The 23,201-nt window shown below is 37.2% G+C and overlaps 1 protein-coding gene across 13 annotated transcripts in view; it reads right to left on the bottom strand.

Moving 5' to 3' along the window:
- RBMS3 (RNA binding motif single stranded interacting protein 3) overlaps positions 1-23,201 on the bottom strand; it is a 703,116-nt gene that overhangs the window by 75,444 nt on the left and 604,471 nt on the right. For all 13 annotated transcript variants that reach the window (XM_031503883.3, XM_085573225.1, XM_085573232.1 and 10 more), the window contains 2 exons: positions 14,173-14,279; positions 3,226-3,272 (listed from right to left, as the gene is read on the bottom strand). In XM_031503883.3, coding sequence (XP_031359743.1) covers positions 3,226-3,272; positions 14,173-14,279 — 154 coding nt within the window. The remainder of the gene's footprint in view (positions 1-3,225; positions 3,273-14,172; positions 14,280-23,201) is intronic.

Here is a 23,201-nt window from a genome sequence, read left to right as displayed (position 1 = left end):
CAGTCAGATGTTAGAGTTGGAAAAGACCTATCTGAATATTGAGCCCATTGGCCAGCAAATGCACAGAATTGTCCCCCAGATATGAGGTACTAAACTGATAAAGCACATCACAATCTAAGTCAAATGGCCAGGAGGACTCCAACCTCAGGAACATTTTAAATTAGCTTCTTTACACTGCAAGTACAAGAGCTCTATCCTTCTCCTTGTATGAGTACGTAAAACTACTAAAATAATGTTAATACCACAAATTAAAAAATCAATAGAATTTTACAACAGGCACACTACTCCCCAGAATAAAACCTGAGTACCTTTGTAAACAAAATTCAGAAAAGGCTGATTATAAAACAAAACCAAAAAAAAAAAAAAAAAAGGCAAAGTAGTTGCCAAGTGAAAAGATCTTATCTACTGAAGTGTGTGCTTACCATATCTTCAGTACCTCATACTGCAATGCTATGGTACACTATGGACTGGATTCTCCACTGCATTATACCAGTTTTATGCTGATGTAACTCCACTGGATGCTTAAACAGAGCTACATGGGCATAAAACCAATATAATGAAATGGAGAATAGAGTTTTACAATGTAATAGACTCAGAAGAAAATCATCTATTTCTTAGCAGAGAAAAAAAATCATAGTAATTTTTAGTGAAAGCCTCTCACACTGTTTTATTTCTGCCGTAGATTTTCAAGGCAAATATGCAGTTATATGGTAATAAAAGTGATAGTATGACACCATGAACAATAAGAAACTACTTTTTCATTTGGAAACAAGAGTCCAGATTCCTCCCTGAGGTTTGGTTATGGCCCAACTCAAAACCTAATATAATCTATGCCTCTTAAGGAACTGTGAATTTTAAACATCACCCTATGACACCCGCTGCAAAGACATGTTTCTCTAGTAGGCTTCCATCCTCCACATAATCCTGTGTGGATTTAACATCTTAAATGCATCCAAATGCATCAACCCTATAAGAACTCTAGTAAACGTCAGCATATACAGTTAAGCTTTCTTTTTAAATTTTTTTTGGTGGTTCATAACTCTTCTGAATCATCACCTTGACTTGGTATCTTTACATTTCTCATCCCCAGACTCAGTTCACCAAGTTCTTCACGGGTGACCCCAGAAGAATGCTACAAGGAAAAGGCCTTTGTTTTACAGATCTTTGGGTGACATTGTTCATGCAAACCTTAGTGGCTTGGTCCATGTTACAGCCAAAGAATTCTGCAGCCTTTTAAGCACAGTATGGGTGTGCCACACTGCCCTTCCTGTGAGGAAGATGCCTCTTTGCAGGCTTAACCTGGGTCTTCATAGAGCTTAAGAGCCTTTGAGTCTCTTTCCCCATGGCCACACACCGATGCCTGCATCTCAGCGAGCAACAGACCAAATTTACACATTTCACAAGCAAAGCATCAAGGTGCTCCCAGACTTTACTAAAATAAAACTCCTGAGCTAGATTTTCACTGTACTTGCAAGTAAAAAGGCTTAGGAAAAACAGAAAAAACTTAAAACTAGAGGATATGTAGAGATTGTTGTGTGAATGCCTGGGGAGATGAAAAGATCCTGTTGGACCAAAAGGGTCCTGGTGATCCTCATGATACTGCACACAATCAAGATCTCACCATGATGGTTTAGTCCTGATAAAACTTAAAATATTTTGACACTTTAGAAAAAAGACATATGTCAAAGTAGTAATTAATTGTCACTCTTAGAGAGATATCTGGTACTCTAATTTAATTTATTTCTTGCCTTGAAAATAAAATAATATTTTAAAAACTGCAGAACTGAAATTCTCCACTGGGTACAATTTCTTTACCCAACAATCAGTGACAGTATACTCAAGCAATTGAGTGACCAAACTACCTAAGCAACCTAAATACCCTGGGTGTTCTTTGTTATAAATAATGTCTGATTCTGAGATAACTTTCATAACTTCAAAAGATTTTTTCTTGAATTAAAATTATATTAGTCTCAATGGATCATTCAAAATGGTTTCCAAAACACTCACACATCTGACATTCAGGAATTTATATGAAAAAAAAAAGCCAGTTGTCCACATGAAACACTGGTGGATTATGAAACAGTGATGTTTTTATCTATAGATTATAATGTTTTACCAGCTGAAAAGTATGACAATAGAGAAGAATGACTTATTTGGAGGTCAGAAGAGGGAAACAGGAGCACAGAATTCTGTAATTGCAATTACAAACAACCTCTCTATTCTTCAGGGTTTGGCCTCTTCCTCCACAACACAGGAATATCACAAGTCCTACAAAATTACTGCTTATGAAGGAAAATTAAGCAAAATAGATTAATTATTACTGCTGATTTTTTTTAACTACTGAGAATGTTAGGATTTTTTTCTTAATGCTTCAACTAGCCGTACCCTAACAAATATTTAACAAATAAACCCATTCATATCTGTGTCAATAAATTCTCCCCTTCAGTTGGAGAAGACAGGTGGGAGTATGTATGGAATTTGATAATATCATACATTCCTCTGATCAGAGAGTGACTGTCAAAAGATTCAGGGCTGAACTTCCTGCCTCTTTTCAAATTGTTGCTAACCTAACTGAAAAGAGAGCTAAATTTCAAGGATATGTTTTTCTAGTTTATGAAATAAAATCATGTAGGTAAATAATATGATGATGTAATTTCACTGCTCAGTTTGAGAAAAAATTGCAGTTCCTCGTATCAGCAAATGGTAGCTGAGAAATAAAGAAGAGTGTTACTCAGAATTTTACCCATAAATCCCATCTGCTTACACACTCATTTAAGGCTTTCTCCTTATCTGGCATTTTTATTCAGACAATGCCATGGAAGGCAGCCAGCCTGCAGAAAGAACCCCAGAAGTAACAGCTCTATTATTCAAAATACGTTGGAATCTTCAATGATTATTTTAACAAAAGACAAGTCAGTAAAGGGAAACTTTACTGGTTTCCACTTCATGACAGTGAGAGATTAAAAAGACATCCACTAACATTTTCCAAATAGAGACGGAAACTATTAGGAAAAACAACTTCCCATTCAAATGGATATTACAAACAAGAAGGCATAAAAAGAAAAGGAAAACTAAAGAAGAACTTGACAATATAGCAGTATATGCTTCAGACAAAATATGACTGAGTGGATTTGCTTTTCAAAAAGTTTCACTACAGAAAGAGAAAATAGAAGCTGACATTCAAAATAATTTAAAAAAAGACATAAGAAAACATGCATTTCTTACCCATTCTGTATAGCAGCTGTTGGATCGTAAGTCAAAGCCATGCCAGCCTGCACATAGTTAGGGAAGAAAAACAGATTTTTACTATTACTGAAGGAAAAGAGGAAAAAAAATACATGAAACATATTCAAAGCCAATATGAATAAAAACTGTATGCAACTTAAATAGAAATCTAAATTCTCAAGGGAAGCTCAGATGGCCAAAAGCAGCATGGACAGATTGGGTACCTCCCCAGCCTAAGAGATAACTGAGAAACAGATCTGTTCAGTCTTTTGGTTGCCATCTTTCCATAACATTTAGGGAAAATGGTGTTTTTGTTGCATCGGTATCAATTAATAACTCCATTGAGATTAATACCTTTAGAGCTGATTACTCACTATAACAAGACAGGCCCAAATCCTGCTATTGCCTGTGAAATGGGTAGTTGGTAAATATGCCAAAGGCAGTTTCATGAGAGCTTCACAGGAAGGAGTCTCACCTTTCCTACAAAGGTCATACCTTGTATGACTCCTGCCTATTGTTTCCCTGGGGTGTAACTTGCACTTAAGAATTAATTCATTACTGTGAGACAAGAAAAAAAAAAAATGGGCTGTGAAGCAGAAAAGCTTGAGCTTTCAAATAAGGCTTTTAAAATACTTCAGAGGTCTGGACAGCAAAAGAATTTGTTAATGTGTTACACAGAGCTTTTCAACTCCCATTTGCCACCAGACAGACCATGACCTGTGCAAAAGGATATGGCAGTGTCAAAACATTGTCCAGCTAACAACTGTCATCACTGCCACCGTCAGCAGACATATCCACAGGTACCACAGGAAAGGCAGTGAGAGAGCAAGGCTGCAGACAGAATTAAGCACTCTACCTTATCCTCCAAGATAGCAGTAAGGGTCATGCAGGAAAGACCTTTCTTCCCTTCAGCATTTACTTAAAGACATGGAACTGACAATCTCTCCTCCCACATACTGCATTTGCTTTGACTTTTTGCTTTCCTTATTGATTTTTATCCATCCCTTTGTGAAACGCTTTCCAATGTAAGATACCAAGAGATGAGAAGAAGTTGTCCTTTGTGCAGGGTAAGAAGCACAGCAAAGAGAAATTCTATTGCTCAAGGTGCTGCTCTTCCTGTGGGAGCAGCTAAAAAAATGCCATGGCACCATCCCACCCCAAGACACTGTATTCCTCTTCATTTTTCTTACATATCCTATGCTTGTTGCCTGAGACAGGCAGCATTTTCTTCAAGGACAGATGCTTTACCAACCACGTGGTGTGGCCTGTGCTCCTGCTGGGAGCTTTTCATGCCCCTAAAGCCATCTACCAAAGTACTTGTGAATCAGGGCATCTGCCCCCTTCCAGATGGCTGCGCAGACAGGTCGGGAAAGCGTTTGGGCTTGGCTGGTTCCCAGGCAGGCAGGTGAGCAGCCAGGGTAAATGCACTGGTGACGAGCAGGCGGAGAGCAGGCAGCGCTCCTGGAAGAGCTGGGTTAGCCCGGCAGCTGCAAACTGGTCTAAGAGGAGGTGGTCCAGATTTCCAGAGGCCAAAAATAATTTTGGATGTGAAAGGCCAGGTTTCATGCTACTTTATGCTGCCAAAAAAAGGTTCATGTCCTTATTAAAGTTGTATATTTCTCTCATTATTCTTTTAAGCAGATGCTAGGGCAAATGTTTTGCTTTATGAAAATGCCTCTGTTTTAATAAAATATGTAGTCTCTCCTAAGCAAAGGATAATTCAGGAGACAAGTCCAAATACATGTGACTGTTTTTGAAAGAAGTATTGATTTTACACAAAGACAAATAAAATGGCAATTTCTTCAAGTTTTAAATGTCATAAAACTGAATTTAGGGTGACCCAAACAACTAATAATTTTGATGTAAAAGATAAATTAGCTTAGAAAATAATAATCCCTTACTTATCTTGATTTTATATTCTTCTGTCTTATGCATGCTCAGCACATTATACTGTTTAGTAAGGTTGCATTAATTACTAATGGAAATGTTGACATTTCCAAACAAATGAGAAAAGAAAACTTTTGGGCTGCAATACATTTTTGAGGAAATATATTGCCTTGTTTTCCTTTCTCTTTTCAACACATATAAAATTTGTTATTGCTCTTTTTCTATTCCTGCACCAGTGAAGACAACTTAAATATTACATACAAGCCCTGGAGGAATAGAAAAATTAATTCTAACATATTTTTTAAAATACTCTTTAAAATGACTTAAGATGCTCCCTTTAGATTGAGATGTTTATGTTTTACCTCTCATCACACATCTACTCATACTAATTTTTTGGGAAAGGTCATATTCAAGCTTTCTAAATTAAGGAGTTTCTAGATCTAGTTGTCCTTAGAGCTGGTGGATCAAGGCTCACTATATCCTGCAGCCTGCATTAGTGACTGGGGGATAAAATGGCAACAAGGTAGGTGGGTCTGGAGGAAAAGTGAAAATAAGCTGCTGGTTTTATTTTAAAATAAGAATGAAGGTGTAGGAATGAAAACCTATAGCAGCTCTTTCACTTGCTGTCCACGTGAGACCTGCACACACATTTGTGCCTCTTTCATGTACTTTTGTCACAGATATTTCAGCACATGGTCATGGCATGGACACTCATCTCGCCCTCCAATCCCATCACACCCAGACCTGTGTGTGGGTCCATGCAGCCAAACTGCACAAACTCAGTTCTCTATATTGGTATTAAGAACAGGGGACAGAGCTGTGATCCTGAAGAGTACAAAAATATGATAGGCTAGTCACTCATCTCCTCTTCATCCATGTCCCATATCCATACTGCATGGAGACAGATTACCAGAATCTGTTTGAGTACTTCAGCAGTGACCATATAAATATCACCATCACATTTACCAGTAAATGAAAAGTCTCACATTAGACAAATAGGACGCAGCATGTGGCAATATGTGCATATGGTAACCACCTACGGCTGGCCCAGTAATGTTGCTAATATCCCCCGCTGCTGCATAGCCTTAAACAGCTGCTATTTCAAATAGCTGCTAACACAGGACTATTTACTTCTTTCCCATCAAGTTGTATAATTTCTCTCCACAAAATTATGCTGGCTGGAAGCCCAGGAGTGGCAACACTTAGCCTGGACCGGTCAAAGATTTATGGTCTGAAGCATCCTCATTCATCAGGAATAAAAACTGATGAGCAATAATAACTTACTGGAAAATTGTCTGAACTTTCCTCCATAGCAGACAAACAGGAATTCCAAAAATACCAAATGCAGAATATTAGGGTTGGCCTCAGACTTCTGTGTGAGAGTGGTCTAGCTCATTCTGTTAAAATCAGAATTGAATATAGCATCATAATGCTAATACAGGCTGAACTATATATACCAAGCACTGGCTGATGCCTCTATAGCAGCCCTCTGCTGTGCTTAGACTGTTTTCTTCTGGGCCTTTTCACCCACTGGTTTGCTCATATCTCAGTAGAAGGAGAGGGTCTTATTCATTCTTCTCATAGTGACGCTTCCTGATAAAATGGCATCTTGAGGGAGAGGCACTCATGATGGAATGCTATTTAAGAAAGTATTTGTCAGATAAATCGTCTATTGAGCAACAACTAAACCACATCATTTTCATACTACTCAGCCAAATAATGGCCCTAGACTCAGCTACTGAATGAAAACACACTAATAGAAATAAAGGTCATTCTTAATGATTACTGGTCTGTTCAGAAAGTCAGGTGGCACAGAAATTAACCCAACTTGTTAAAAATATTGATTTTTTTAACAAAGATAACTTAAACCACATGAGTTTACTTATTCTTTTTAACAGTGTCTGAACTTAAAGGACATGAGGAAAGAAAGTTTTTGTTATTTTTTGCTACAGTATTCTAACTATTGACATCAATGAAAGAGATTCTAAGAACAAGAGATTCAATCTGCACCTGTCTTTAAATTTAAGCTCTTTCATTCAAAAAAAGTAGGAAATATCAAAAAGCATCTGGAAAACAAGGGTTTGAAGGCCTTTTGTCCAAAACTTTATTGTGAAAATTTTTCCATGGGCAAAGTCAAGATGTTCAGTTTCTGGTTTGATTTTATTCCCCTCTTTTTTATGATTTGAACATAAGTGATCTGATCTTCAATGTCATGTGAAATGAAGTGGGTTTATTATTTCTCTACCCAATCCCTTTGATGTCTCACAAGAAAAAACTTATCAGTACAGTACCTGTCTTTGAGTAAACATAAATACCTTTAAATGACCAATTACTTCTGTGCATCTTCAGTGTTTCTGGGAAGCTGCTTTCATGAACAACTTCATATCATAAAGAACTTCATATCATATCCCCATATCTACTCTCTGTGTACATGTCTTTCTGACACTGTGCAAAAATTCACCACAATATAAACCTGCTACAAGATGTGCTTCGCCTCCTCCTCCGAGGTGAGACTTCCACATCATCTCCTCAGACCTGCCCTGGCCACCACCTGCCAAAGGCTGGAGCACCTCTGCAAGGGGAGGCTGCTGCCACTGCAGGATCTCGGGCTGTGCAGGAGGCCACAGTCCATTGGGAAAAAAATGGAGAGGCCTGGAAATTAAAAAGGGGTGAAATCCATGGACGTGGTGGGTTTTCCAAGCAGAAGGCCCCCTGGATTTCTCCTCCTTAAGGTGAGATTTGGAAAGGTAAGGTTGTACAATTGCACTTAAGTGATTTCAGTGGTGAACTGAGGTGGGAGTTAGACTAAAAGATAAGTCTGTCCTCCAGATCTCCACTGACTCAGAGCTTCACCCTTTCATGCTGGAGGACTGCCATCCCAGGCTGTGCTCTTGGCTACCACAGTGGAATCAACTGAAATTTCAACACCCAGATTCCTGTACTTGTTTTGCTTCCATCACTAATATCTGCCAGGCATCACAACACAAGGATATCTTGTGCCCTGACAGAAGATAACCTTATTGAAATGCTTTGAAGAAAGAAGAGAGTAGGGAAAAGAAATCATCAACCCAGATGAGATTAATGCAAAATACTGATGTAATAAAATAAGATCAGTCACCAGTAAAGTTAACTTGGCAGAATTCCTTTCTTTGATTATTTAAACAGTTCTGACAGAAATAGTCAACATTATTAGAATGACTTCTGAATTTAATAATGGACAACTGCCCCCCTGCCCTTCCCCACCTCATTTTTAGAGAAGGAGAAATCCAGAATACAAATGTGACACCTTGTAGATATCTAGATGCATATGAAAGGAATGGAGCATTTCCCAGCAATGTGTGCTTAAGCAGCTGCATATTCTGAGGGGAAAAGTGTTGTGGAGAAAAATAATATCTATTGATGTCAAACTTGGGAAGTTATTCATGAACCTCAGAACATCAGAAACTGCTTTGATAAACAAAATAACAAGTTCAGATACCCAAATGAATGACAAGAAACCCTTTTGTCCTACAGAACTGGAATGGAAGTCTGACATACACAGCTTCTGTTCTTGGGATTGAGTCACTTTCTTTCCACTTCAACTCATCTTATTAGTTAAAATACAAGTGCTGAAGACTACAAAAATTGAAAAAACCCAAGAAAACCAACAAAACCAAAAGAGAACATATATAATATAATATAATTATTATGGTTCCACAGCCAGTCTATACATTCAACCATGTCATCTTCAGGTCTATGAATGATCTGCTTTTGGGGATCTGGCATCCCCATTTTGCCATGAGTGCGCTCCAGTGCTATATCAGGTGTATATTACACTCACATCTGCACACTAGATGTGTGCTGCAGTAAGCTGGGAAGACTTCTAGGGGCTGGCAGCACTCCTGATATCTGTTGGAGATACAGCAGAAAAAGGTATGTCCTTTCCCTGTCTCCAACATTTGTTTATTCTGCCTAAGAAAGCACTGTTACAGCAGCAGAATTTGGAGGAAAACCCAACTGTAGGAAAATCTCCAGGGCAAATGGCATGACATTTTTCAGCAGAGAAGGAAATTCAAAGCTAAAATGAAAACAAAGAAAACTGATCTCTAAGGACAGGTACACTGCTGATTCTGTTTTAACTGAACCATGGCTCTTTTAAAATCCTGATTGTATTGACAGTGATTTTACGTAGGCTATTGGTTTAAAATATTTCTGTGTAATTTATAAGGTCAAAATCCAAACTGGTCTTTGGTATTTGTGCCACTGAGGCATCTTTTCAAAATGCTGCCCACAGCAACAGCACCTTGTGTCATAATTCTAGATCTTTTCACCTACTGGTCAGTTACCTTTTGCTCTTCTCTTTCTCCCTCTGGAGAGAGGGCTTCTTTTCAGGTTCAATGCCTCTCTTTTTTAAACCGAGCTTTTGTTGAAAATAAGCATGCAAATTGCCAGTGTTTAACTTACAGGCATGCTAAATATATATAATAAATGTCTTTGTGGGTGGTTTACATATGAGGGCACTAATGCTTATCTCAACAGATTGGGGAATTGCCTCTCACATTAAAGAAAAGTTACTTGTCTATAGGTATAAGAAAAGTTACTTGTCTAGACACTCAGGATTATGGAACACAGCTAAGTAGTACCTATCTCCTTGGAAGCATAAAAAAATATCCATGACTGAGTTATAAATAGGCCTGGGACAGAACTACTAATAATTTCTAAATGCATCTGCTAGTAAAGAAGAGACCATTGGCACCAGGATCAATTGCTTCAGCCCTTCACTGGTACTGATTTAACAAAAAAATTTGGGAAGAGTCTCAAATAACCTACTGCATGTTTTTCTCTCTAAATTGCTGTTTGAATCAGACAAAGTTGTAACAAATAGTGGATAAAAATATAAACTCTTACAAAAGCAACATTCCCAAACTATCAGGTAATTTTATTTTTTTAAGAAAGAATTAAAAACATGCTTAATTTTTTGGATATTCCATCAACTGAGCTTGAAAGAAAATAAAGGAGAAAAGAGTAAGGAGGAAGAGAAGAAAGGGAAGGAAAGGAACGTAACCTATTGGATCTTTAGAAATAAAAAATGTAACTTAGATTATGGAAGCAAAAAAGCAATCAGTGGAAGAATTATTAGTAACAATTATTGAATATTGTTATAGACATCAGACCAAATTCAGTGCTGCATCTCACTGTTGTGATACATGCAACAATACTGTAAGGGTAGTACTCTGTTACAAGACAATGCAACTATTTAAATAGCACAAATTTTACAGAAACTTGCAAATGAAATATCAAAGAGTTCAAAATACTGTGACCATCAAAAAAACATTAATCACATCAGGCTGACCAGATGTAGAAAAGCTGCAATTTCTAGAACACAATAATAAACTTTAGGCAGATTTCTCCCTGTCTACCATGTAATTTGCAAATAAACCTGCTCTTAAATATATGTATCAAAAGACTTTATTTCTGATTAACCAAAACAAGGTTTCATTAAATGTACAATAGAAGATTATGTCGCAAAATTTATGTTGCAGTTTTTAATCCAATCTGATCTCATTCTGTGACTACACTTGATTCCCTGGGTGCATTTTTCACTAAAACATTTTTGGAGATTTATGTCACCCACCTCTAGACTTGTCAACTGCAATTTAAAGGTAAATTGAATCAAGTATTTTACAGACAGAATTTGAATATGATTATCCTCTATCACCATCTCAATATAATTTTGTCAGGTTAAGTTTCAAAACACAGTGCTTAATTAAACCAGTGTGAGGAGAAGTTAGTCCATAAAGAAATTACTGAACTTTGTGCAGAAATTATGTCAGTTGCTGGGTCAGAATTTCACTGCAAATATTTCCAACACTTGCTGGTATCACTGTACATTTATTGCACCTGTCTATTAGATGCCTAATTTGACAGCCTTATATAAAGCCATCACTAATACAAGCTCTCAGGTCTGTAGTCCAGAACTGGTCAACCATCACAAACACCCAGTTAAATGTCTCAGTAAATCTGCTGAACATTTCCTGAGACTCCAAACACGAGTGTAAAGGTAAGGACTAGAAAACACTATTCAGGATCTGCCATTCTCCTCCACTTACAGCTGGCCAAGTAACCAAGCAGCAAACACACCCATCCCACCCAAACCTCCAAAAATCCCTAGAGAAAATCAGTGTATTTCTAAATATTTGACTTTAAAAGGCAGGCAATTTAACAGCCAATTATGTATGGTTATGAAGCAATTTACAAAGATGTAAGGTAAGATTTTCTAATGCTTTCAGCAGTATGACCTGACAACTTCACAAAAAAAACCAAGAAATCCTGTCTTATAAAATTCCACGGAAGTTCTCCATAAAAGAGAGCCAAACCTCTGAGAACAGCATGACCAGAGACACACCACTACAGCAAACCTGCTAAATCTCCTGCCATTCCGTCCCTACAGCAGAGTGCTGCGCAGAGCTGTCTGTCTCTACTGTGCAAGCTCAAGTCTGAGGCCAGGGACAGGACTGCTGCCATCATTTCTCTGGGAACTGCCCTTCCAAGAAATACTCCTTCTGCACGCTCAGTGCTAATGCTGGTTTAACCTCAGATGTCTTAGAAATGCCCTTCACTAAAGTGTTCAGGAATGCAAAGGCTTATCTGAACAATAGCCAAAATACATCTTGGTCTACATACCACAGGATTTGGCCAGGGTGGGAACACTAATGGAGTAATCTCTTGGATGGTGTTTCAATACTTTTCTTTGGAGAAGAAACCAAGAAAGGGCAGAGGTGTAGGGAATATTTCCAGATGCCACTTGTCATCAGAACTATGACATTTGTCATATATCACATTTGTCACATTTCACTACTCACCGCCTGTTCTTTTAAAAGGAAATTAAAAGAAATTAAAGCTTACAGTAATAACTGTAGGAGGGTTAGTAAAGTGCTGCTACCTAAAGAACAACTGAATGGCAGATCATTTTTAGAACAAGATTGTTAAAGGAAAAAGAATTTGAAAAACCTTATTGCATGTGAAATATAAGAGTAATTATACAGAAAGATTTTACATTGGAAATAAGAAAATTAACAATGGGGAAGAAATTCAATAAATTAGGGACCCTAAAAGAGAACATGCATTCTTGTCTTTTATGCTCTGGGTAGTAAATATCCAGTGTGCAGCAGGATATTAACCAGATGTTAGTAAACAGAGAAAATGTGAGAAAATCTAGCCTGTAATATTTCTGAGTTTTGATCTTTACCATCTTTTCATGTTTTCACATTATACTATGACAACAGCTCTGTAGTTGACTGTGAGAAACAGCAAGGAATGATGTCTTCTAGCGATGAAAATCAGTTTTTAAATGTTGATACTACAAACACACCAGTCACACCCTGCCTCTGGGTCACCGGGATATCACTGGGCTTAATAGGCACCACTCCACTAGCAACAAATGAACTACACGAGGTGCAATAAGTTGATGCCCTGAGGCCACAGGCATAATGATGACTTGCTGGCTTTAACTTTATACTCTCTTTTATTATTGATTTGAACTGAAGGAAGTAAAAACCAGCAGAGATAATAGCTATGATGGTATTTACTTTTTAAACAGGATTTAGAGGTCTTTAAAATATGGATTATTGATGTTATTGTTGTCTCCTATACATAAATCTTTGTTTTTCAAGCTATGTATAGGGTGACATGAGTCTACTGCTTGAAGTACTTCTTGGGCACTTGTTCCTCAGTAGATCCCTAATATGACAAACCATAATGGTCCTGAGCAGATAACTCCATTTTTTGAGACATACAGTGTAAAATACTGCAATGACCCTTTGGAGACTTCTGCAATGTCCTGTAGCAAATGTGTCTCCCATATTGGGATTTTCAGCCCACAGAGCTAAAAATGGAGCCTTTGCAGTTGGAACAGTGTAGAACAACCATGGGATGGTGAGAGTAATTTCTACACTTTTAAAAGGCCTTTCTGCTTGTTTGGGGAGTCTACCAATAGTGCTAGAGTATTTATGTCATAAACTAATGGTCTGAAAAGTATCAGCTAGAAAAATCAAGTAATTACCAAAAAGCAGAAATACTGCAGAAACATGTAACTCAGAAACAGCAAATAATTTTTTTTTTTTTTAGTTTGCCTTGTAAAATTGAGACACACCCCATCCCCCCAAAAAGAGACACCTTTCCCACACTTCCCCCACAACCCTGTATTCAAGAGAAACACAATTGAGACCAATACTTTTTCTTCCTTTAAGGCTCATTCATAAACACAAAAAGTAGTTGTTTAGGATATAAACACTTGCAATTCCTTCAGCCTTCATAGCTAACACCATGTATAAGCAGACACTATGAGCAGATCTACCTTATTTGTTCAAGTCTTTTTGCAATAATAAAATTCAAAAACAGTAAACAAACTCTTGAGGAATCAAAAAATGCCTTTCTTATTTCACTTTCATATGGAGTCACTTCACATAAAGAACACAGAAAACTAACAGACTACTTGCAGCAGAGCAGAGAGCAGCCATTATATTAGTTTATTTTAAAATACTGTATACATTATATAGCTGAGGTTACTGTAAATTGCTTTGTCTTGAACAGAATGAAAAGCTCAGCTCAGATAAGTTTTCAGAAAACTTTTACATGGACCCTACATCTGGAAGCACATTTCTCTCTTTTGAAACAGCTCTCACATTCTCTAAGGATATTTTACCACCAGAAACTAGATGGAGGAAATAACATTGTTGAGTTGCTTCGGTGGAAATTGATTTGGTTTCTGAAAGGCATGCCTTGGGTGCTAGTGGCTCACCAGTAGGAGAATGCTCAGCTCAAGTCTGCCTGCAGAACACTCACAGTGGGACCAGGCTGTGCACAGTTCCACACCAAGCTTGGAAATTCTCCTTTCCTGTAACTTTATACTCTGCACATTATCATAAACCTCCATCTCCCCACTGCTTACATAGTTTTTTCTGTATGAAACTATTGCATTTTGTGTGCAATCTGACTTCTTCACAGTCTGAAAGGTAGACTTCCAGGTCTGTCGCTGACTTCTGCCAAACCCCAGGAAAATAATTGCTACGTGGCACTTACCTCTCCTTCTCTGGGCCATGGCCTTCCATTCTGTGTGTATTTGCTTTGATTCTGGCGCTTCTTTTGCCCTCCATCAGCAAATTTGCACAGCAAAGGCTCAGTGGGGGCTGTGAAGACAAGAAACCCAGTCTATATTAGCATCCCCCCCAAAGAAAGTGATTATACCAGCAACAGTACTGCTTTGTAATACTGATCTTTTGAAGTAAAATCTTGCCTTCTGCAGATATTTTTTGCCTCTTTTAGCCTTGACTCCACTGGCAGCTGTTCTTATTAACTAAGCTTCAAAAAATATATACTGGCAGCCCTTAAAAGAATTTAGCAAATATTGTTGAAAAAATAATCAGCCTACGCAGAATGTTAAGTTGCTGTAGTGGAACAGTATAGTCAGGCATTAGTTCCAGCTAAGTTAGACACGTATTCATGACCAGCATTAGTGCAAGGATAAACACTGCTTTACTAAAGCAGCTTTCAGTTTTTAATTGTAAAAACTTTGCAAGAACTTGCTTAAGGAATAAGTGTTCTCACTATTTTGGTGTTTCTCAGCATCCAGTCCTTTAAAAATCTGACTGAACAGAATAAAATGGAGACTATTGCCAAGCCCAGTCCAATCAGCTTTCTTTTTCCTCTTAACTCCTTCTTTTAAGCAAGTTGGCAGCTGAGAAAATCTTTTTCCTCTCCAAGTGAAATCTGGAGTGTGTGAATACCATAGTCAGGAGGGGCCAGAGACCCAGGAAGAAAGGATAATCAGAGAGCTGCACTCCCCAAAAGGCAGCCCACAATAGGGTCTCCTAGAGGAACAAATTAACACACATCAAACGGGCACAAGGGAAGGGAACTTGGTGTCTTGGGATATCTTTCTCATCTACCCAGCTTTTCACAGCCTCCTAAAGATTTTTTTTTTAAAAAACTTTAATTACTCTGCTAGTGGGAGCTTCTCTCTTCTGTTTCATCCTTAAAAGGGAGAACAAATTCTACCCACTTAGGTGTATGTTAGGGTTGTGCTTTATTGCCTATATCAGCAGAGAAGTAAACCAGTATTTTCCTGTTTGAAAGAAATCTAAAAATCATGTGTCACATCTGAATCCTTTCAGGAATCTTTGAGTTCCTAGGCATGGTAAGTCTGTAATTAATTAACCAAGAGTTTTGATGGAAAAACTAATAAATGTGTTTTTTTCCTTCCCATTTCCTGTTTCTAGGAGGCTAGAAATGTTGAAAGAATACACCTGCAGAGACATGAAGAAATTTTTTGGGTGGGGGGTGCTAATCAAGTTGTTGACTTATTTATTTGTAAAAAAATATATAATTTGGATAAGAGACAAGCTCATGTGGTATTAAAACAAATTAACCTCCACCAATCTCCTGATTATAGCCAATTCAAAATGGGTCAGAAAGGATAGATTAAAACTGTGATCACTTAAAAACTGCAAACAAGAAACAATGCATGGAGAGAATCTCACATCAAAACCACAATTTTGCATTGGGACAGCACCACTTTGGCTACTTCTGAAGCTATAACAACTTTGTTTTTTCATTACCATTTTACCAGGCTAGTAATTTCCAAGGTCACTAGAAACTGAACTGCAGGAAACAATCCATTATTGGAAGAAAGCTTGACTGTGTGACCCCAGAGGTCCTTCCTCACCTCCAACTTTGATTATTGTATCAGATTTTTCTAGAAGCAATGCTCAGCCAACCATTTTATATTTAAAATAATGAAGGTTTAAAAGCATCCAGGTGACTATGGAGATTCTTTCTGCAGATGGAGGACTTCACAGGGCTGATTGCTTTGCACTTTGACTGGTTTTACTCCATGACCTGATGCTGCATGATTTCAGGGTGGTTACTTAGAGTTCACTTTGATGTGATTGTGAGGGAGAAGCAGGTGCTAAGCCAGCATTAGAGAAAGACCTATTAAACATCACATCTGAATCTTCAAAAGCTTTTTGTTTTAAGCACTGAACAGTTACCAAGGAACATAAGATACCATCAGGAGGACCATGCAAAAATCATCTGCACAGTGGATATTTACACACGCCCTGATCATCTGCTAATGAACACATCTGGTATTAGACCATGTCCTGTGATGTGGTTTAACAAGATAGAAAATCTACACATCCTCTCTATATATATTAGCCAACCACAAATAGGAAGCTGTTGCCATTTCTAGAATTCCAGCATTACAATCTGACAACCTCATATTTGTTAATTAGTGACATCCTGAGGTTGATTGAGATCAAACAGAGCTACCAAATAACTTTACTAACCCCATCTAGAAAAAAAAAAAAAGAAAAAAGATTGTATAGACTTTTCAGGAGGTTGGAAAGAAGGTTGAAAAGGACAGCACTCTACAGAAGCAAGTTTCTGCGTGGGAGATTATATTCCTCTATGATAAACTGAGGGTAATTCTTAAAATCAGTGTGTGTTGACCAATATTAAAATAAGTAAAAATTTCAAAACAAAATCTTCTGACGGAGAATAGAGCCCATATAGGATGGTTTTGGGTTGATGATTTTCAGAGTTTTGTTGGGTTTTTTTCCCCCTAAACACAGGCATGTAGTATCAAACAAGACATGAAGTGGTGTAGGTCCTAATGGTTTACACCTGGAAACAATTATGGTAACAAACCTATATATGTGTGTGTGTATAACCAAATACCAATACAAATAATCTCTCTTCTTTCATGACATAAAGTAGAATGTAAAAGTCTTGGGAGCTCAAAGATCTTACTCTAAGTACACAGAAGAACTCAAATCTTGGTTTACTTCAGCCCTCTAGAAATTCTTTGTAAGAAAGGTCCTTTAGGCTTTCCAAGATCAGATGCACCCCAAATATTAATACCATCATTCTTACTGGCCAAATACAGAGCAACAGAAGATAGACCACATCACATTCCACTATGCAAGCATGATTATTTCTAAGTAGAATTCTTTTTTAATGGTTTTATTACATTTCCAATGTGCATTACATTATAAATTTACTTCAACCAAGAAAAGAATCACAATTAGGTACCATGGTTATAAATTCAAAACAGAAAATACTTAGGAACTAGTCAAACAATATAATGAAAAATACTTATGGGTTGCAGAAGTGGTATATTTTACCCCAAATACTTCAGAAGGGGAAGAAAGATAAAAGGGAATATTTTAAACCTTTCAATGTCTTTTCTTTTCCATTCCATGTAGACAGTCTTCAATTTATGGACTGCATTTTTTACTTTTCTCTTTTTCCTCTGTATGAACATATGGACTGAAAATAAAATGCCTGTGTCTCTGCCTCTTCTCTCACCTTTTGTACTTCTGACTTAATAGAAAATGTAATTTGGATATCTGTAGATGTTCACATTTTGAAGTGATAAGCAGATCTTTTTATATGGTTCTTAACATCCTCTAAGTTTTAAGCATACGTGGTATTTTGAAGCATATCTAGAAAATCTACTATTGCTATTTTCCTGTAAAAAAAAAGTGAAAATTGATTCACTTGAAACAAATTTTAGGCTATTCCATCCTGATAAACTCTACAAGATAGAAGGCACTGCTCTTTCACTGATTTCTACCTGACAGCAACAAACACAAATATCAAGAATAAATAACTGCTTTAACCTTAACAAGGTTCATTAAGCCATAACCCATTTTTCAAGGAGAAGATTTAAATCCTTGCTGCAGTTCCCATCCAAAGCCTTCTCTAGTTAATAAGGCATAAATAGTCCTGAACTTGGCTTTGAGTCTTGAGAAGGAAGTGGGATCAAATTGATAGTGCTTCTAAACAGCATTTGCCAAGATATTCAAGGCTGCCTTAGGAGAGGGCAGTAGCTGCTAGTGTTCAAATTCTGTTCCCATGGAAGTCAATGGCTAAAACCCTATCTCACTTCAGTCAGACCCTGAATTTACTCTAAGAGTTCAGTGGAGGTGAAAGAGAGAGACTGGTTTTATGTCAATCAAGCCTGTCGATATTGCTGGAGTTCCCTCAGGAGATCAGCTTCTCATGCTCTGCTACTTTAGATGGACAGATTGTGCAGACAAACAGCACAGAACTGCCAAAAGGCTGTTAGTATCACCAAAAGCAACACTGGTACTTAAATAGCACAAAAACTTCTGAAGGAAGGAGAAGGGGTAACAGTGCCCCCTTCTCAAATCTGGCAGTCTCTAAGAAATGTTCCAGCTCAGGAAGGGAATTTCAATTAAATTGGAGAATTCAACAAAATAAAGCAAACTTCTAACTAATTCTGAATACATAATTTCCATATTCTTTCATTCATCGGAAGGCAGATACACTTGAGCTCCTACATGTGCAAAAATGTATATATTCATGAGCATGTGCTTCATAAAGAAAGATGAAAGATGTCATTTGCATTTGGTGAGACTTTTCATTATTTCAGGTGCTCTGAAACTTTTACTGTCTTAAGAGTTATTGAGAAAAGGTTGTTCCCCACTATCATTTAGCATCATCTGCCCAGCAATGGCAAAAATTACATATACAAAAAGCAGTAACAGGACATTTTTATGCATTTTAGCTGCTTTTACTATGAATATTTTTGAAGACAGTATTTTTCAGCATGTCAAGAAGAGTTTAGTATCTTCTCATATTTTGAAACAATGAAAGTAACATTTTCAATAAAAACAGCCATGTGCATTGTGAACATTCATGTGGGTCTTTAGCCACCTCTATTTTGTTAATGTGAAGAAAAATAATTAGAAAGTCATTGGTATAGCAATGAATGGTCAGTGCACAATTAATGATCTTTTTCAAAGTATGTTTTAATGAGAAAGTTGGATTAATTTATTTTTCAGCCTTGGCAAATCCTCCTCCACAATAAAAAACTGTGCACAGTAATAATTGGGTTCACAATCAGACCAAGCATTCACACTGACCAAGCTCTGATAACTATTTTAATTCCTAACTGTCTTCCAAATTTTAAGCAGTTTGGTAACATTTTCATGTGCAAATCACAAAGAACATCTGATTGAAACATCCATGTAAGAACCAACCTCTTTTTTTCAGATCAAACATTTGCAGCCTTTAAGAAAAACTTCACCTTATGGTAACATCAAAGCCATTTGTAAGGAGGCAATATTTCACAGGGAGACATGAGAGAGACAAAAGCTGTAGAGCAAGGTAGGACAAAGCAAGTTTAAGTTTTGATTTAATATCTGGGCTCAGATGCAGGACTATGGTATTTACAGAGTTTATTTATCAAATGAATGTTGCTGTTGTAAGCTTTGAAAATGTGGAAGTTCCAGAATCCCATCAAGAGAGTCACTCTCTGCTCTAGTGAGTCCACAGGCTTCTAGGAAAGCCCTGCCACGCAATACTTTTTCATCCCAAAGTCATAAATAAACAAAACCTTTACTTCAAGGAAGATTATAAAACAAAACCACAACTATTCTGCTCTTGGGAAACGAAGATGAAGAATTTCAAAAGATGGTACGTGACAGAAAAGGACATGTGTTAGCAGAGTAATGAAACCATAACTAATATGACAAATTCATCCTATCCTACCCTATCCTGCATCAAGCTGTTAAAGGACTGAGTAAGAGATTTTGTCCCAGAATTCCATTATACAGGATGTGATATCACAGGAGAGACTCTCAATGTTTACAAGAGTTAGCTTTTAACAGAGGTGGAGCTATATATATATCATATTTCATAGAACCATAGAATATCCTGATTTGGAATCATAGAATATCCTGATCAACTAGGATCATCAAAGTCCATCTCCTGGTACTACATGGAACAGCTTCAAGAGTCCCACCATGACCCTGAGAGTTGTTCAAATGCTTCTTGATCTCTGTCAAGCTTGGTGCTGTGATCACTTCCCTGGGGAGCCTGTTTCAGTGCCCAAACATTCTTGGGGTGAAAAATCTTTTCCTAACACCCAGCCTAGACCTCTGTGGTCATCACAGAGTGTCTGCCCCTCCACATTCCTTCACGTGGAAGCTGTGGACTGTGATGAGTTCTGCCCTCAGTCTCCTTTTCTCCAGGCTGAACAGACCAAGTGACCTCAGCCATTCCTCATTCAGGTTCCCCTTCAGACCCATCACCATCTTTACAGATTTATCTTAGTTAAATTTAGATTTATTTTAGTTAAACTTAACTGCATGATATTAATTGGATTTGTGCAGATGACTGTGAAAGCAAAACAAGTTATCACTGCATTTTAGTTTCTATAAAACTTCACTTTTTACAACATAATTATAGAAACTGGGGGCAGAATTAATAGAAAAGGACAGTAAAGTAAAAAAATATAAAGCAAACATCTATTTGGATAAACAAGAGTAAGGAAGTGAACTACTTTTGATAAATTGTATCAGAGCTTAAGTAATTATCTCTTGTTCACCTCTGTCTTAAGAAATTGGAGGCAATCCTTTCATCTTTTTGTATAATTGTTTCTAAAGAGCAAGAACATGTCAGAAAAGAAAAATAAAGCTCAGAGAAAAGTAATGTGTCAAGCACAAAGGTAGGACTTCTATCCTGTGAAACAGAAATTATTTAGAGCAGGTGGAACAGGTAACCATATGTGTGTGTATGTTGGAGAACAGCATGCCAACTTGGAAGTGTGGAGCAGAACATACTGAAGCTGCTACAGGGAAAACTTCTGCTTAATCATATTGTTGCCAAAATGTCCATAAATATTTGTTAGAGGAGAACAGAAACTGGAGTCATCTTTCTATAAGAAACTGTAACATTCATTTCACAGTCTGGTGGGTTTTGTTTTTGGGTTTGGTTTTTTGGTTTTTTTTTTGGTTGTTTGGGGGTTTTTTTTAAACTATTTTCCTTTTTAAATTTTCAATGGAAGGGCAGACTGGGAGTGCCTGATTCAGGCCTTTTAAAGTGTTCCACTCCAATCTGCTGATAAGGAGGAACTGTTGTAAAGGTTATAGAAACAGATGCTTCAATATTGTATGGAAAGTTAAATCAATCAAAATAGAAAAACTGAGATACAGTACTAAAATAATGCTGAAATGTTATAATATTATGGTCTATTTTTATTTCACCAGACTCCATTTCTTATACAACTCTAGTGCTGGTCTCCATTGGAGAGAATGAATGCATGGTGAGCAAATCCAGAATAGAATTTGGAATTTTATTACTTAATTTTATTAACTATTAAATAATTATAAAATACTCTGCACTTTAACATTGGAGTCTTCTTTTATTATAAACAAAAGGCAAAGCTCACAGAAATTATACATTCTCACTGAACCCAAACTGAACTCAAGTTTAAATTTGAGATAAGCGTAAGCAAGAGCTGACTCAGGCCCATGGGCTTTGCCACATAAATCAGCTTCCTCAAACTTGATGATACAGAAAAGTTCTGCCCTATTGGAGGTCCCCAGCATAATGCTGAAAAATTCCAGCTGTAGTTCATTCTTTGTAACCAGTGCTGCGACAGCTCTTCCCAACCTTTAACCACTGGACGAAAAGGAAGTGGAAAGAGTGATTTATTTTGCAGTTTTAAAATTTCTCCAAGAGCCTTTCCAGCAAAGGAGTAGATCCTTGTACTGAATGACTGTGCAACCAAACCAACTATGCATGTGCATCAGTTTGCAGAAATAATTTCACACACCTATACTTAAACCCAGTGGGTTTTTTCTATGACTTTCAAATAGGATCTGTTACAAACTCAAATCTAGGCCACATTCTTTTAATGTGCCAATTCTAATTGCAAAACATGTAATTCAGCTGGGTTAATATCTCCTCAAAAAAACACTTTGACAGACTCCCTTGAGTTAGTGCCTCATTGGAAAAGCCATGTACAAAAGAAGTGAGACAATATCATGTTTTGGAGAGGAGTATTTGTTACAAGTCATTGGAATCACTTCACATGTTATCTGTGAGATAGATAATAAATAAATATTGAACTGTTAATTTATGTTAGATAAGGAAAGCCTCTGACTTGCACAATCATCACTGTTAAAAGATGAATGCTTAAGAAGCCCACCCACCCTGTCTGAAGAATTTTTCTGTGGAACTTATGTGCCCTAAATTCCCTGTTTTTCTATCATGCCAGAGTAACTAAACAAGACACTGAAGAAAGAAGAGTATATGTAGCTCTTCTGGAAACTATGCAAATAATCAGTGGAATAAAGATTTATGATAATACAATGGTCCCCTATCAAGAGTTTCTTCCCATTGACAAGAGCTGACAGCTGTGAACAGTTTTTCAAAACAAACCAAACAAAACAACAAAAATTATATTTTTTGTATAGATTTTTGCAAATACTAATTTCTGTCTGGGATTCTGACTTACATATTAAAAGGAAAAAAGAAGAAAAGCAGAAGGGTTGCTTCTACCACTTTTATGCTATTGACTTACTGCATCAGATGCTCACTGGATTACATGATGGGCAGGAGCTGATCCCTCCAAATAAAATGAAAAAAAATCCCAAGCTTAAAATATATTAATTTATTAAATAAATAATTTCAAAAACTTTTTGTGTCTTTCTTGTAAATTTCTAGACTATGTACAATTTGCCACACAGACACACACACTTCTGCTGAGTGTTACAAGGAACTAATAGAGATCAGGCAAACAATGTCCAACCCAAGATCCCAATATCCAGTGAAGTTGATGAGAACACTTTGACTGGAAGTAAATATGACAGCAGTTACACTGAAATAGATCTTACAGACTTCTTTTTTGTCCTTTATTTGGTCTTTAAACTTAAAGCTGAAGTCCCTTCACATTGGTAAAATGCAAAGAGAATTAAGAAAATGGCTAACCTGTCATCAGAACTAGTTTTCAGGAAAAAAAAGTTACACAGTGAGGTTCTGCTGTCTTACTATGTTGTTTGTCATCCCAGAGAAGCATTAATCTGAAAATTCATACACTGAGGCAGTGAACTAGAGGAGAGGTCTGAGTTGTATCACATTTTTAAACCAGTAGCACAATGATTTTAGTGCATGTACTTCATACTGATGCTCCTGAACTGACTGTACTTGATACACCAGCTTTGTGGGGCCCCAGGACTCCAATCTGCAGGTAGCAGCTGACTGGGGAAACCTGACCCTCTAAATGTGAATCCAAAACC

This window comes from Lonchura striata, chromosome 2 (assembly GCF_050655825.1).
Source record: "Lonchura striata isolate lonStrDom1 chromosome 2, ASM5065582v1, whole genome shotgun sequence".
NCBI classification, from domain to species: Eukaryota; Metazoa; Chordata; class Aves; order Passeriformes; family Estrildidae; genus Lonchura; species Lonchura striata.
The sequence above is the reverse complement of the archived record's forward strand: the minus strand, read 5'-3'. Positions and strand labels throughout refer to the sequence as shown.